Raw genomic sequence first — 16,290 nt, forward strand, 5'->3', positions numbered from 1 at the left:
AAGACAAGAATTATGGGAACAATATAACTTACCTACTGCTGGCATGTACTGGAGTAAGTCATACTGCTTTATAACATAATGTAGTTGCACAGGTTGCCCTTGGCCTAATTCTATTCCTGCCTTTTGTGTGGCTTCAGTCTTCTTAAAAGCTTATATGTAAAAATGCCTCCCAACTAAGCAAAGTATTCTTTAGAAAGCTTGAGGAATGAAACTTGCTTCCACTGACAGCAGCACAAACCCTTGCCATCAGCTCCAGTTCAGTTAGATCAGGGATGAAGGCTGGGTATTTTAGAGCTGGATAAGCACAGAGACTTGGTGTTTATGCATTTAATCAACTGTACATGGCATCGGTTTATGACCTGGCACTTTCCACAAGATAATGAATCGATTACACATACCTGGGTACTGTGAGGTGAAGGCTTGTGTTTTGGATATAACCAGGATATAACTGTGCTGTTCAAGGATTTTTCAAATTTTCTGGGAAAAGGGGATCGGTGGCAGGTTACTGATATAGTAGATGTCCAGGGAACTGCAGAAATAAAATAAAAATCTACTCAGGAGAGAGGAATATTGATCCAGTGAAGGTCAGGATGGATATCTGAAGAGGTATTTATCAGAAGAAAATTATGAGAAAGAGAGTTTGAACTCCAGTCCTGCCATAATCAAGCGCATATTGAGCTCTTCAATGTTGGATTGCCAGGACAAATTTATATTAATGTTTTCCTAGTGCTAGGCAATCCTGTCTTTCAGTGGATGGTCAGGAAGGGTTTGGCAACTGTGAAGACTGGCTTACGTCAGCAAAATTAGAAACGTGCACAGATAATATATTCTTAATCTAATCGAGCTTCACTGAGTCAGGAAGAGCTGAGTGGATTTTTCACTATTTACAAAAGCTATTTTTATGCACTAGATATAGTCTGTAGTCAATATTGTCAATATATATGCCTCAAGACATCCAACGTGTGAAGAATGGTAAACATTTGTCATGTGTCAAGTGTCATTTTCAGGGTGAAGGATGGGAGTGTGTGGGTATCCCAATTTTTGTCTCAAGTTTGGTGTTGATTCTGTTTTGTATATGGCACTCTCCTTGTGACTTTCAAATTATATACCTGCTTAAACAAATTGTTGAAAGATGCTGTGAACATCACTTTTTAAATGTTTATTTTGAAGGTTCTGAATGCTTTAATGAGAAGAAGGTTGAAGAGCTTCTGGAATACTAGTAGACATTGCTTGTCTTGTGAGTGATAACTTACCTTGGGCAGATGGTGTTAGCAATTCTGTGCAGCATTTGCTACATTTCTGTGTGCATGGGTTGCACAGAAATGCACTCAGAGGACCCCTGGGGCACAGAATTTTTCTTGTTTCTTTTGTGCCGAAGACATTTACAGAGTAGCTGGCTGTTCTGCCATACTCAGTGAAAAGAAATTAATTACTTGATCATTACTATTCTCTTGTTCAGTAAGTTTTCACTGCTGACGCTAACTGCTTTAAATTCAAGTCCTGGCTAGAAATAAGATTAGGACAATGAATAGGACTTTACATGGCAAATGTTTATAAAAGCAAAACAAAACAAAAAAGCATAAAGAGAGATTTTGACTGTTTTTAATCATGTTGAAATTGTTGGTATACAAACTATATATTAAATTTGTGTTGCTGCCATTGTTCCCTTGGGATTTACAGGAGGGGTCTTCTTTCTGAGTATATTACCAAGTATACCATAACAATGTGTCTTTTATGGCAGTTTGCCAAGACCAGGAAGAAGTGAGCTGACTTGTTGCCATCTAAAATTTTATAGTGGAAGATTTCATGTGCTATTGAGGTTCTCGGAGTGCTATATGATACATGCATAGCAAATGCATTATTTGGAGGTTTTGTGCATGCAGCTGAGGCATGTAGGGAAAAAAAGTTAAGTGTAGAAACTACTGTTAACCAGGGATAGATCAAAGTAAGAGGCTTACGCCCCTGCTGGAAATGAGGAGCATAACATTTATCCAGGCTAATGGTGAGTGTAGAGTTTGTTTCCCTTTATATTGGATAAACCCTTTTAGGATAACGTGTTTCACCAGATAAAAAGTAATTTAAGCATCTGTAATTTGGCTTCTGTTGCAACAGTTCAAAAAGATCCATCTGAAAGTCGGCGTTTCTCAAGAGTCTAGAAGAAATAGGTGCTGTTCTGCCCCAAAACCTTGCTCTAAAAGCATGTTTAATGCACTGTTTGGATCAGGTCCCATTTTAAAAGTGTCTGTATCTGCTTTAAATGAAGTGCCGATGGCCATGTATAAGTCTGAGGATTACAGCACTCATCTGAGAGGAGGAATACTTGGAGCCAGTGTTGTTCTCACCTTGGAGGGGTTTTTAAATTTCTGTCTCCTGTCTCCAGACGGTCAGTCCTTTTATGACTAGGCTGAATCGTATGCCACCATGGAAGTGTGTATGTATCTGGTCTCTGCTTTGACACTATTTGTGTGTGATTTTGTATTAATCTAGTCACTATTAAAGCAAAATGCCCTGCCTTTGTTTTTACTTCCATTGTTTAAGTGCCTGAAGGGGAAGATATATTTTCCTTTAAGAGACAAACTGTGGGAACAAAGTGTATCTTTACAGCCATCATCTCTTGAGGTGGCAAAGGGTTTAAACACACCATCCTAGCATTTGCCGATAGACTAGCTCTAGGCAGTTCTGTTCAGGATGCTTGCAGGATTTGAACACTCTTCTCAACCTTTACACTCTCCATACAATAGAAAAGGAGCCCTGGTATCTAACTCAATTTATTATTCCTTTCTGAGGAAAATGTGCCTAAACTGCAGCTTAAGCAGCTACAACATTGAAAGTCTAAGAGCACTCACTACGGGTAGGCTGCTGTCATCCAAGCATATTATGCCTCTCTATAACAAGTACTTTCAAGCTGTAGAATTCAACTGACATGAGGTTTCATGATTCCTTTTTCCTCTTTGAAGGTACGCAGAATAAGCAGAAGATGCCATGTTTTGTATCTGGATGGGGAGAAGTGGGTACAAGGAGAAATACTACATTAGTCACAGGAGGGGCTTGCTTGTTTTTATAGGGAAGCCACAGCACTGGACACAATACCCTGGTTAGTAGTTTAGCCTGGAAGTAAATCACTTCTTAACTAGGCTAGTTAAGACTTAACTGGTGCTACCCTCCACTCAGTACCTGCCCTGGCTGTGCAGACTCACTCAGGGTAGGAGATAAACTGTAAAACTGCAGCTCCCAAGCAGCTCTGAATTACTGTGAATATTTTGTTGTGATGACAGTAACACCCAACCCAGCTCTATTCCAAAGCTTGCTTAACATGTCAAGAAGCTGTTAAGTTATAAACACTCAGCTGTCTTGTGGTTGGTGCAAGCGGCCCTGAGGCGAGGTGTCTGTGGCCTGGTGCAGGCAGTGTGACTGCACACCAAGTTCAAAGGGAAGCCATGGGACTCTGCAGGCCACGGCCCTTGATCTCAGGACAGCTGGAATAATAAGAAGATATGTGTGCCTGTGCTGGTGAGACATGAAAGTATGCAGTGCTGTACCACAGGATACTCTTGCAAAATGTAGCGTGAATGTAGCTATTGTGCCCCGAAGAAGGCTGGGACTTCTCCAGTGTGGATATGACAGGGACATGCCTCCCAGCGCAGGCGCCTAGGCACTGACATATTCAGCTCAACAATGTCAGTACATACGTAGCCAAAGTAGAAGTCTATGTAGATTTCTGTGCCTAAACTCCTACAAAAAAAAAGTCACAAGATCCATGCATGGATGCTTGGATATGTCTGGTGATGTGTCTATCCTAATATTTATTTCCAGATAATGCTGCTTGAACACACTTGAGCAATGGTAGTCTCCTGAAACAGACCCAGTGTGTAGCATGCAAAATTTGTAAAGCCAGAGAGGAATTAGGAAGAGGGAACCTGAGCTGATGGTTCACAGATGAAGCCTGACACGAGAGAATGCAGAATGGAAAATACTGGACTTTGCTCTACACTCCAGCATCTACCTCTGCATTTTATTAAAAACCAAAGCAAACCAAACCAACCAAGACTGAACAGCCAGACTGCCATTCTGAAATGTGCAAGGTCTGCACACAAGCTCTATATGGACTGAGAAGTGTTTAGATTTTGTCTTTTCTATATCCTTGACTAGTGCTCTATTGCCAAAGTGCAAACAAACACACTTCCTATTAAAGTTTCTCTCTCTTTTTTTTCCCTTCCTTCCTTCCTTCCTTCCTTCCTTCCTTCCTTCCTTCCTTCCTTCCTTCCTTCCTTCCTTCCTTCCTTCCTTCCTTCCTTCCTTCCTTCCTTCCTTCCTTCCTTCCTTCCTTCCTTCCTTCCTTCCTTCCTTCCTTCCTTCCTTCCTTCCTTCCTTCCTTCCTTCCTCTTCTCCATCTTTCTTCTCTCTTTCTCTCTTTCTCTCTTTCTCTCTTTCTCTCTTTCTCTCCTTTCTCTCTTTCTCTCTTTCTCTCTTTCTCTTTTTCATTTTTAAGGCTGAGGGAAAGCTGGTAGAAGCAGGACAGAATATTATTTGCTATTATGTGTTCTTCAGTGATGAAGTAATAAAAGTCATAAACACAAGACAAATGTTGACTAAAATGTAGGTAAGGTATAGTGAAGAACAAAGAATAACAGAAAATTGTTATCAAGAAACTTTCTGAGAATCATTATGGACAGTCAAAGTCTCATTTGAGCAGGGAGAAAATAGGTAGTGCCCATATAGATTTCACATGCATAGGTGCTTCTACATAAGTGACAGTTTAAAAAAAAAGCACACATGGTATGGGTCTATTATACTGCCCAACATTTAGTGAGAATATTAGCCTAATGGATTTCAGCAACCTGACATAATAAAACCAGTGAATGAACACTGTAATTCCAGGCTACAAATTATGTAAGAATGGAAAAGTAAATTGTGCCAGTTGAAGCATGGTTTTAAAAAACTATCAAATAAAGTAAATAACAACAAGGTTGTTGCCTGCTGAACCTAGTAGTGGCTATTACAGAAACTTTTGGGATTGAAAGAGAATACTGTCAGAGCAGTGCTACCGACTGCTTTACTCATATGGTGACAGAGGTGTGTTAAGAAACATCAGAGAGAGTAAGAGAGGAGAAAACTTTAATAATAGAGACATCAGTCTTTTCTATGGAAACTGAAGGACTGTTACCTCAAGGCTTGATACAGGAACTTAATTTGTAAACACTATAAATGACTGTTGTTTGGAGCAAGTAATCACAGACCCCATAGGAAGAGAAAGAACTCCTGGTCACTTTCCAAGCAACGACTCAAAAAAACACTCTTCAATAGTGGCACAAGTTCAACATCCAAAAAAATGTGCTATGCTAATCTATAAGGAAAAAAGAAACTATATAAAATGAACAAGTCTCAAAAAGGAAATTAAAAGGAGCAATTGAAAGGGTATAAGCTTTCTAGGCACAAGAAACTTGTTTAAAAGTAATACAGTGAAAACTCAGAAGAGATAAAAAGGTATTCCCTCAAACTCCACCCATAAGAGGACATCTTTTAGCAGCTCTCAGGGTTATATGTCTATCCCATCTATCTATCTATCTATCTATCTATCTATCTATCTATCTATCTATCTATCCATCCATCCATCCATCCATCCATCCATCTATATTTATGCATATACAGGTCTCAATAGTTCTGAGAAAGGTAAATACCATCATTTTTTAACCAGAGGTGAGAGGGAAGACCCCCTAAAAAGACTATAGAGCTTACTTAGTAACGGAGATATGAAAGGACACCTTATGCTCAAGACATTTAATAACAATAAAAAATGAAGCTGGTTGATTACAGGGAAACTTACTGAAGTTGGAGGAAATGTCTCACAATCAAACAGTATTCTACAAGGTCCCATAAATTGCAGTGGAAATTGAAGTTGCAAAACTATTAACGGTGGTGTGTGCTGAACTGACTTGTCTGCAGTAGACATGCTGGTAAATGTCTAAGGGAGAGGCAAAATGGATTTTTGGTGGAGGGAAATTGTGCTGTTGATGATTCAGTCAACATCAGTCTGCTATTGTATAAATGATCTTCAGTCTGGTCACTCCTTGAATATTGTGTGCAGGACCTTACAAAAATCTTACAAAAGCATATAGTGAAAATGCAGAGGCATATTCTTCATCTTGAAAAAAAGAGGGCAGGAGGGAATATTAGAAATCAACAAAAACATGATAGTCTCGGCAAAGGTGAGATGACAATGAATATTCTCCGTTACTTCCAATGCAAGAATAAGGGGGGAGCTCATCTGAAGTATTTGGAAGCAGCTGTAACTCAAAACAAAGCAAACAAACATAGTTTAATTGTGTAACTCATTGCCACAGGATGTTTTGAAAACCAAAAAGATAAATAGATGCAAAGTGTTATTGTACAAATTCATGTAAGAAAGACCCAGAAATAACTTAAAAATAGTGACAGGCACATGGCTTTCAGTTTAAGAAATCCATAAGCTGTGGGTCACTGGAATTTGGTAACATTTATGTTACCAAATGTATATGTATTATTAAAGTAATCCATGGAAGCAATGTATTTAACTTCTTTCTTACTTTGTCTAAGCATATGCTATGATCCTCCTTGTCACAGGAGAGTAGACTGGGTGGATCTTTGATTTGATGTATGACAAAATTTATTATTTTTTTAACCAAAATAAATTAATGACAATTTGTTCAGTACTGTGACAGCATTCATCTTCCAAAAATAAAGTGTCATTGGAAAATTGACATTCTGGACTCACATGACACTATCTAAAATACAAGTATAGTAGATACATTGGCAGAATAGACATTGTCTTCTACCTGTTTCTTAAAAGAAATATTGGTAAAGCTACACCCTTGCAGATGGTGTTAATTGTACATTCCATACTGTAAATGAAACAAAAGGTTCAACTTCAGCGCTGAGGACTTTGGTTGTGGCACTGATCTGCTGGAAGATCTCTCTCTCATTTTTGAGCAAGCCTTCTATAGAGGAATTCTTCTCTGCTCCACATAACACACCATGTAGCCTCTATATGAACTAGAGAGTGTGGTTTTCAGAGTACTTCTTCCTTGTGATTGGTACTGTTTAAGGTAGCTCCAAGGAATGCATTCCTGATCTAAGTAGTATTGAGGTGCTGTAGCCCTCATACCTTGATTCCAGAGCTGGAGGCACTCTGCTTTTTTGGCAAAGCACTATACTTCCCAAGCATGATGAAAATCCAAGAACTGGAGATAGAATAGAGAATGGAGATAAACAAGAGGCTTCTGTTGATAAAATCAAATAATAAAAAATAAATTCACAACAGATTTCTGGGATAAAGGAGCTGGTTTTCTTGCTGAAGAGAAAGAAGAAACCAATCTTCCATGAATACTGACCTAAACACAGATATGTTTTTATTTTTATTTATTTTTATTTCTATCTTTATTTTTATGTATTTATTTTTTAAAATTCATTTGGTGCATTAGAAAACCAGGAAGATAAACAAGCATAATAATGCATTTGGATTCCAGTGAACCTGTCTGCTACATCACTACTGGAAACAAAATTCTCATTTATATATGGAATTTCCAAAAAAAAAAAAAATGAAAAAGAAATTTACTAAAACTCATCCAAACCAGTCATGATGAAAAACAGAAGGAAAAGGCTTTTATTGTGATTGTCAGAAATTCATATTTCCCACTTTTCATTAAGGAACACAAGAAATGAGTTGAACATGATTTTTATTTCCCACAACTAGCAATTTTCTGTCTTTGAAAAAAGTTTTAATGGGGAGGAGCTCAGAGGTATTGTGGGAGGGACTAAAATTCATATTAAAGTTTTGGCATGAGAGAGAGAATTGTCAGAGTAGAAGACTTCTTCTGAGGTTTTGATTTTATTTCTTTCTTTTTTTTTTTTTTTTCAATTTAGGATGATAAATATTCATGTTCAGATTCTTCTAATAATTCTTTTGTGGAATTCTGATTGTCAAATTATTCCCAGGATTGAAGAATGTGGACTTTCATGTTCTCAGGTAATCTCTTACTTGTTCCTATTTGTTATTGTTTAATATAATAGATGTATGCTGCTAAAATAATTGTAAGCAGAGAAGGAAAGCAAAAACAGAAAAAGCCTTTCAACTATCCTGGCCATTTGATTTATATTCCTGTCATTCTCAATTAACTATATAAAGTGGCAAAGATGACTGTTAGTAAGGGAATAAGAAAATGCATTTCACACAATTTCCAGCTGCTGTTGTTGTTAGTACCTTTTAAAATCTGTCTTTTGTATTTGAAAAACGGTAATAAAAATTATTTAGTTTATATGAAGTACTTTGAAGATTAAGTTTTTACAATAAGATATGGTGCCAAATAGATGACAGGGAGGAACGGGAGGTTTCAGAAGTTGCTCATTATGTTAGGAATATAGGAAACACTGACTTTTCAGTGAATAAATGAATTAAGCTTGAGAAAGAGTAAAACGTGTTTTTCATTTTGTGGAATGAATGTAACTGGACTATTAAATTTAATGACTTATGTATGTGCATAAAAGTGGAGTGTGAGCCATACCATCTCTTTAATGGCTTTGAATTTTGAATGTTTCCAAATATCCCCACAAAGGGGCAGTATAGAGATATTTTGCTTCTGTTGGCACTCCGGACGTTCAAGATGAGAATATATTGAAAGATAAATAAAAAATAAAATAAAAAGAGTAGGGTGTCTGATATTTTCAGTCTGAGTAGGGGATGATAAGTATGTAGTTACTTTGGGGAAGTGGAATTCATAGCATGAGAGAGTTTGGCTGTATGTACAAAGTCCTGCTTGAAAATGTCACAGTCCCTAGGACAGGCAACCGAGACTTTGTCTACATGTGGTGGTACTACCCAGATACTAAGTTAGTATGTTACAGCATTTTATTCTATATTTGGTGTGTATCCTAAAATGTAATAAAGATGGAACAAAGATGCTTATAAAATACTAGAGTTGAGGGGAAAAAATATTTTAAAAGTTTTTTATATTTCTGAATTCAAATTCTTCACAGTCTCTCCCCACTTAGATAATGATTTTAAAATAATAACATGTAGTAATGAGAGATTAATCTCTTGATGTACCCAAGCACTCTTCAGCAACAGTTATGTACTGTTTATGAGTGCAATAACATAAGCATTTTAAGTAATTTATTCACCTTGCAATGCTGCAATGGGTCTCCTTGATCTGCTGCATTGGGTGTTTAAAATAGATCTCTTTTACCTTTCTAATTTATTTCTCTGGAGAGTGGTTAAGTCTCAGACTCAGAATGTAAAATGCAAGAACAGCTTCTAAGGTGGGTCCAGTCTAGGGGACAGGTTTTACCTCTGTGGACCTTGAAAGGCACAATTCTCTGTTGTGTCTTAGGTATGTATGTTAGGTAGACAGATTCACGAGTTGCCTAAGATGTTGGCAGAGTTGTGAGGTTAGGGAGATTGGATCCCTTTCTTTGCTTTCAAGATACTATCTTACAACTTTTTCAGCAGTGAAGGCTGGATAAGTAAGAAATATTTTTTTGTTGTTGTTTTAAATTTTCAGGGGAAATGCATTATTTCCAGTATAATAGAATGAAGTATCAATATAATTTCTGATTGTAAAAGACAGAATACAGTTTATGTTCTGTATGTAATATTTCTGCTAGATGTATTCAGTGGAATCTTGAATGCATTAATGACTTTTTAAGACAAAAATGTTTTCTCACTGGAAACAATAATGATCTCAACAGGGCAAATTACTGCCAGCTTAGGATTTTCAATCCAGTGTAAAGCATTTTAGCCACATGAATGTTAGAGTCTCATGACTAGGTTCTTAAAGAAAACTCCTTCCTTTTCCATTGGAAGTAACCTCAGTTTTCCTACATAACCCATCACAATCCCATGGCCTTAATCCCATTCCTACCTGAGCTACCTTAAAAGGGAGCAGTTTACCTTCATAATTCACAACTAAATGTTCTTTATAGGGGCACTAACCAGAAGTTACAACTTAGCTCTCAGTGTACGCACAATATATCACAGAATCACAGAATCATAGAATTTCTAGGTTGGAAGAGACCTCAAGATCATCGAGTCCAACCTCTGACCTAACGCTAGCAGTCCCCACTAAACCATATCCCTAAGCTCTACATCTAAACGTCTTTTGAAGACCTCCAGGGATGGTGACTCCACCACTTCCCTGGGCAGCCTGTTCCAATGCCTTACAACCCTTTCAGTAAAGAAGTTCTTCCTAACATCTAACCTAAAACTCCCCTGGCGCAACTTTAGCCCATTCCCCCTCGTCCTGTCACCAGGCACGTGGGAGAACAGACCAACCCCCACCTCGCTACAGCCTCCCTTGAGGTACCTATAGAGAGCGATAAGGTCGCCCCTGAGCCTCCTCTTCTCCAGGCTGAACAAGCCCAGCTCCCTCAGCTGCTTCTCGTAGGACTTGTTCTCCAGGCCCCTCACCAGCTTCGTCGCCCTTCTCTGCACCCGCTCAAGCACCTCCATGTCCTTCTTGTAGCGAGGGGCCCAAAACTGAACACAGTACTCGAGGTGCGGCCTCACCAGAGCTGAGTACAGGGGGACGATCACCTCCCTAGCCCTGCTGGTCACACTGTTCCTGATACAAGCCAGGATGCTGTTGGCCTTCTTGGCCACCTGAGCACACTGCTGGCTCATATTCAGCCGACTATCCACCATCACTCCCAGGTCCTTCTCTGCCTGGCAGCTCTCCAATCATTCCTCTCCTAGCCTGTAGCTCTGCTTGGGGTTATTGCGCCCCAGCTGCAGGACCCGGCACTTGGCCTTGTTGAACTTCATATGTCTACTGCCTTCTGTTCTAGCATATCAGGTCACAACTTGGAGAATTTAGAGTCAAAGGGATTGTCTTTTCTAGCAATTTACTTAATGAGATAGTGAGATATTGTAATTTTAAAGCCACCAGAAGCTTTCTGTAGCTACTATTATTATAAGTGTATGTTACAGGGTTTTTTCCTTCCTTTATGAAGTTTTCCTGTAAGTCTATATAGTGAGTTTCTGTTGTGCAGAGTCAATCCTGAGGTTGTATGGTTCTTCATAAAAAGAATAGGGAAACTTTTGGATTTTTTTATATTTTTCAAACTCTAGGTGTTGCCAAGGGGGATCTTGAGCACGCTTAGTAGCTGAAAATGTTGAGTTTGATCATCAGACTAGATTTTAAGGTGACTGTGTCCCTTGAGTATTTGTAAGCAACTTCTGGTACTTAGCAGAGTAAAGCATTAGTTGTACGTAATAGGGAAATTGTGACATAACTGTTTTGAGGTATGTGACCTAATAAAACCTTCACACTCAACTGTTTAGATTTTGGATCCTATTACAACTCAATGAATCATTCTTAGTTTACCAGGAGTATTCAGCAAGACATCTTTGCATTGGCTTATAAAATATCCAGGTTTCATTACTCTACCACAAATTACTTTGCTCCTATCCAGTACAGGAAAGGAGAAAACAAAAGATCATTGGATGTTTATGTAAGCATCACATAGCAATTTAAACAGCATGAAAATATACAATTGTGGATTGAATGTCAGCAAAGGAAACACCAAGATTTCATCATGTACTATGTCTTTTTTTTTTTTCTTTTTTTTTTTTTTTTCCCTTCCGTATTTTAATGGCTTAGCTTTAGAACATGTATGGTATTCTGGTATTCAAAGGTTAACTACAATGGGTTTGGTCTCCAGGCCTCATCCAATAGCAAATAGAGTTATCAACCATGCTTCCCTGTAAAAGCATAGGGGAATCCCATACTGCAATTGAAATTGGGTTTGTGCCCTACTCACTTTACAATACACATTGTTTGCAGGCTGTACAGAAAGAAACAGACCTACGCCAAATTTGACTCAACAGCTGGTAAAGATCAAGTGCACTACATTAAAAAAAAGAAAAAAGAAAAAAAAAGAAAAAGAACAACAAAAAAAACCCAAACCTTTCCAGAAAACTATGAAATAGTATTTGTATTGTCTGCCATTAAATGCAGTAACATTTCCAAAGTCTATGAATAAAGAAGAAAACCCTGAACTAAATGTGGTATTCCCCTGCAATTATAAAGATTATTGGCAACAAATTCTTGATATAGCTGCTGCCTGCTCGTGCTATTCGTAGGTGAAGTGTGTAGTGTTTCTTGACTGGATATTTATGCCATGGATCAGACCATTCTGACTGAATACTACTCATTGCAAAACCAGTGTTACAATACAGCTCTCAGGCTGCTAACTCAGCTAACATAAATTGGCATTCGTTTTCTTTATCATGGTAAGCAAGACTTTAAACAATGCACATGAGAATCTAGGTGACATAATTCAGTTTTTCTCTAAAAACTGTTTTTAGACATGGTAAAAAAACCTGTTTTTAGACGTGGTAAATGGAGATCAAGATCAGAGACCTGTTTTTCTCAAAGCGACCAAGTGAGGGAGATACCACTGTGAAGTCCCAGGAAGGGAAGATGGTTTACCACAGGTTTTTTTGTGAATGCCAAGATATACTTAATCACTGGAGGAAATGCATGAAAATGTAAATCATATCCTCTGCTAAAGTTTGCAGTGATGCAGTGCAATCTATGGGAGCCTAAATACAAAGCCTGGGTTTTGCATCCCTGCCTGTCATTGACTTACTTGTGTGGGCCTATTCAAGTAATTTAATCTCTCCAGTTTTCACAAGTACAAAATAGTGCTGACCTTCCTGTGTGATATGTCTTAATTACAGGTTTTAATTAAGTACTTTGAATACTATAATTAAGTATTAAGTTTTCATTAGTCAAAGCAGTCATACTTAAGGGGCTCAATCATCTTGAGTCACTATATTAACCCATTTGCTTAGATATCCTGGCTTGTCTTTTCTGCTGGTAGTCAGGAGAGTTGCAGTTTAGCAAGTTTAGGTGATTTATCTCTAGGTCTTTGTTTTACATGGTCAAAAATAGCTTGGCAATAACATGAGACACATAGCTTTAATGTTTCCTGCTGTGTCCTATGCCATTCATTGGTTGCCGTCCCATTTTGTCACCCCCAACTAAGAAAACAGCCAGTAACAGATACAAATAAAAACTTAAACTCTCCAATGTTCCTCATAGTTACAGCAACTACCACCACTTCTTTCAGGAGAGATGGAGATGGAGAAAGCTCTGCAATTCAGGACTTGCAAAAATTGCAATAGTAGTTCTTGTTTTTTCTTTCCCACTTCCCCCTTCCTCAAGAACTCTGGAAAAAGGTTGCAAGGTCTGGAAAGAAATGAGCCACTGGACTACCAAAAGCCAAGGCACTACAGATAGTCATGCAAGTTGGGGACTAAAAGTCAACCGATGTTGGCACTGGACTTGACAAGGTGTCCTGAAGTTCAAACACAAGGCAGTGTTAGAAGCTTTATCACCATCAGACATCAACACAAGTGTGTGCAATCAGTACCTGTACCAGGAGATAGAAAAAAAAATATATATATATATATATATATAAGTTCCGCAGAAGATGGGAGCAGATGGTCTTTATTATTGGCAGGGAATTCTAGCTCATTAATATATTTGAGTCCTGAGCTTAGGGAGGGAATATATGTTTCAGTTTCATTTGGACTCAAATTTCAATGGGGAATATCAAAATTCAGGAGCAAGCGCTTTCCACATCTGTGTAATATTGCTCATTGAATGACTACTTTGCAGTTGGAAAGCTACTTGTAATTGGTCTAAACTGTACCTTCTAATCACAAAATCGCAGAATGGCTGAGATAAGGAGGGACTTCTGGAGGTCATCTTGTCTAAAACCCCCTGCTCAAGCAGAGTCATCTAGAGGAGGTTGCCCAGGACCACATCCATGTGTCTTTTGAATATCTCCAGGGGAGGAGACAACATAAGCAAGAAAAATTGTGCAGAGAGAGGTAATAATTTGTACTAGACCAGGTGATGTTACCTTGATGGAATTCTTGCAGAAAGGTCTAGAATTGACTTAATTTGTACACCTGCTGGAGCTGGAAATGCTGTACCTACTACTTTGTCTCATGGATTTATACAGTCTCATTCTCCTACTCTTGCCAGAATGCCTCTGCTTGTGGAAGAATCAGGAGTGATCAAAAATGAGAAAGACCAAGAGGATGTTTTAAATAATTTATTTCTAAGGATAGTTTTGGATAGTCTCCTGCCTGTTTGGTGTTTGCCTCAGCATTGAGGATCTGGGCCTCAGTCCCAGATAGGTGGGTAACTTGGACCTAAGGAGGTCCAATGTTTCTATCCCCGACTAAAAATCATTTGAGTTTTGGGAACCAGGAATTATGAGGTGCAATGGCTACCAAGCTGTAAAAAACAGGAACACATTTAAAGTTATATGTACTATGTTACCATCATCCCCATGAGCTGCATACGTTTTATACATCAGCTTTGGCACTGATCAGTCATAGAAGCATAGAACAGCCCAGGATGGCAGGAACCTTGAAAGATCATCAGGTCAATCCTTTGGGAAAGGGAGCCTAAATGAGATCATCTAGTACTCTGTCCAATTGCACATTGAAAACCTTCACTGATGGGGACTCATCATGTCCCTGGGGAGGTTATTGTAGTGACTGATTGTTCTCATTGTGAAGTCTTTCTTATATCAAGGTAAAACCTTTCCTGGTAAAGCTGTACCTGTTGCCCCTTGTTTTCTACATGTGGCTCCTTGTGAAGAGCGAGCCACTCTCCTCTTTGTAACCAACCTTTAAGTACTGGAATACTGTGTTGAGGTCCCCCAGGAGCCCTCTTTTCTCCTGGGCTGACCTAAATCTTTCCTCATGGGATGGTGTCTCCAGCCTTTTGATCATCTTCATAGATGTAGTTTTTGTACTTTTGTACTTTCAGGAAAATATTTTTCTTTGTAAAACTTACCCCCTATTTCCAACACCCAACACCCCCCCCCCCCCCGCTTTTATTAACATTTACTTGTTGCTTTTTGAAAACCATAGTTATCTGCCTTCATAAATAAAACACAAACTGGAAAATGTTCCCAAGCAGTAGTTTGTTACAGAGGAAGTTCCAGAGTAGCTCTGGCTAGGAATTGGTATGCTTTGCTAGGAATGATCCCCAAACCAGTAAATTCATTTATACTCGGATGTGATATGGACACATCACAACCCTGACCCTGCCTTCACAGATATATGAATTTACTGGGCCAGAATTTTGAGAAGTCATGAATGAGCTGGAAAGTCACAGTAACTAATGATGCTGAGCACTAGAATAGATTGCCTGCAGAGTTTATAGAGATCTCTACACATGCTTGAAGAGTATCTCTCAGATATGTCTCAGATAAAAATAATTCCTCCTAAGGCAAAAACTTAGAGTAGATGGCATCTTGAGTTCTTTTCTAACCTTAATATCTCTTCTTTTATGTGTAATTTCCTCTTTTTTGATCTAAAGATAGTCTTTCAAGTCATATTTAACTTACTGCTGCTTTGGAACAGTCAACGGAGCCAAAGACTTGCCTTACTGTATTGGATATGCTGTCCTTTCTGTATGCAAAGTATGGGAAAGTTCCAACTTACTGGAAAACTGTATGAAACTTGCACTTTCATTAAAGAAGCATCTGTGTAAAAATGAGCAGAGTTTAAGTTTTACAAAGCAAATGATCCGTGGCTCTTTCTCCTGCAGAAAAGTGTTTCAGCCTTGTTGCTTTGAATATGTGTGGTAAATTTCAATCACTTCTGGAAAACTGATGGTCTTGGAGTTGCCTCTACTTGTCTGCATATTTTCAGAAAGTATGAATCATATAAACACCATTGTATGGTGCTAGATGTACATTCATTGTCTTTTCTTGGAAAAACATTGAGGAAATAGAATTTATTGCAGTTAATACATTTCACTGTGCTCAGTTTTGTTTTCCCCTTTCATTCCTAAATATGCAAACTTCCTTGATCTTTTTCCCACTTCCTCATCTCCCTGACCTGCTGTTCTTCCTTCCATGACTGCAACGACAGGTCTCTCCACTGCTTTTTAAATGTCGATATTGTTGTACTGTAATTTTCCCTGTTCATAGTTTTTTCTTGCATTTTAGCAATTCTCATTAGAGTATCAAGCTTCATGCTAAGTTTTGGTCAGTAGCATGAGCTCTTTTAATTTTCCCCCTTGTTTTTCATATATTATTTTTCTGTAGGATATAGTATAATAATTTTACAGAGTGTGATCACATTAGTGTTAGCATTCAGTCTGCCTCTAGTTTATTTCTCTCATCCACTTTGGGAAAAAAAAAAAGAATGTTTTTTAGGAGAACGTGTGGCATAGGTGGTTTTTAGTAAGTAAGGGCTATCATTAAAAATGAGACATAGAGTGAAGC

General features: G+C 38.3%; 1 protein-coding gene across 1 annotated transcript in view; it reads left to right on the plus strand.

The window, feature by feature from the left end:
* Positions 1 to 7,900: 7,900 nt before the first annotated feature.
* IL17REL (interleukin 17 receptor E like) overlaps positions 7,901 to 16,290 on the plus strand; it is a gene marked incomplete at both ends in the record, with an annotated part of 48,303 nt that continues 39,913 nt past the window's right edge. The window contains one exon of the mRNA XM_084306100.1: positions 7,901 to 8,002. Within this exon, the coding sequence (XP_084162226.1) occupies positions 7,901 to 8,002 (102 nt within the window). The remainder of the gene's footprint in view (positions 8,003 to 16,290) is intronic.

Source organism: Netta rufina (assembly GCF_964035555.1).
Source record: "Netta rufina genome assembly, chromosome: 1".
Classification (NCBI taxonomy): Eukaryota; Metazoa; Chordata; class Aves; order Anseriformes; family Anatidae; genus Netta; species Netta rufina.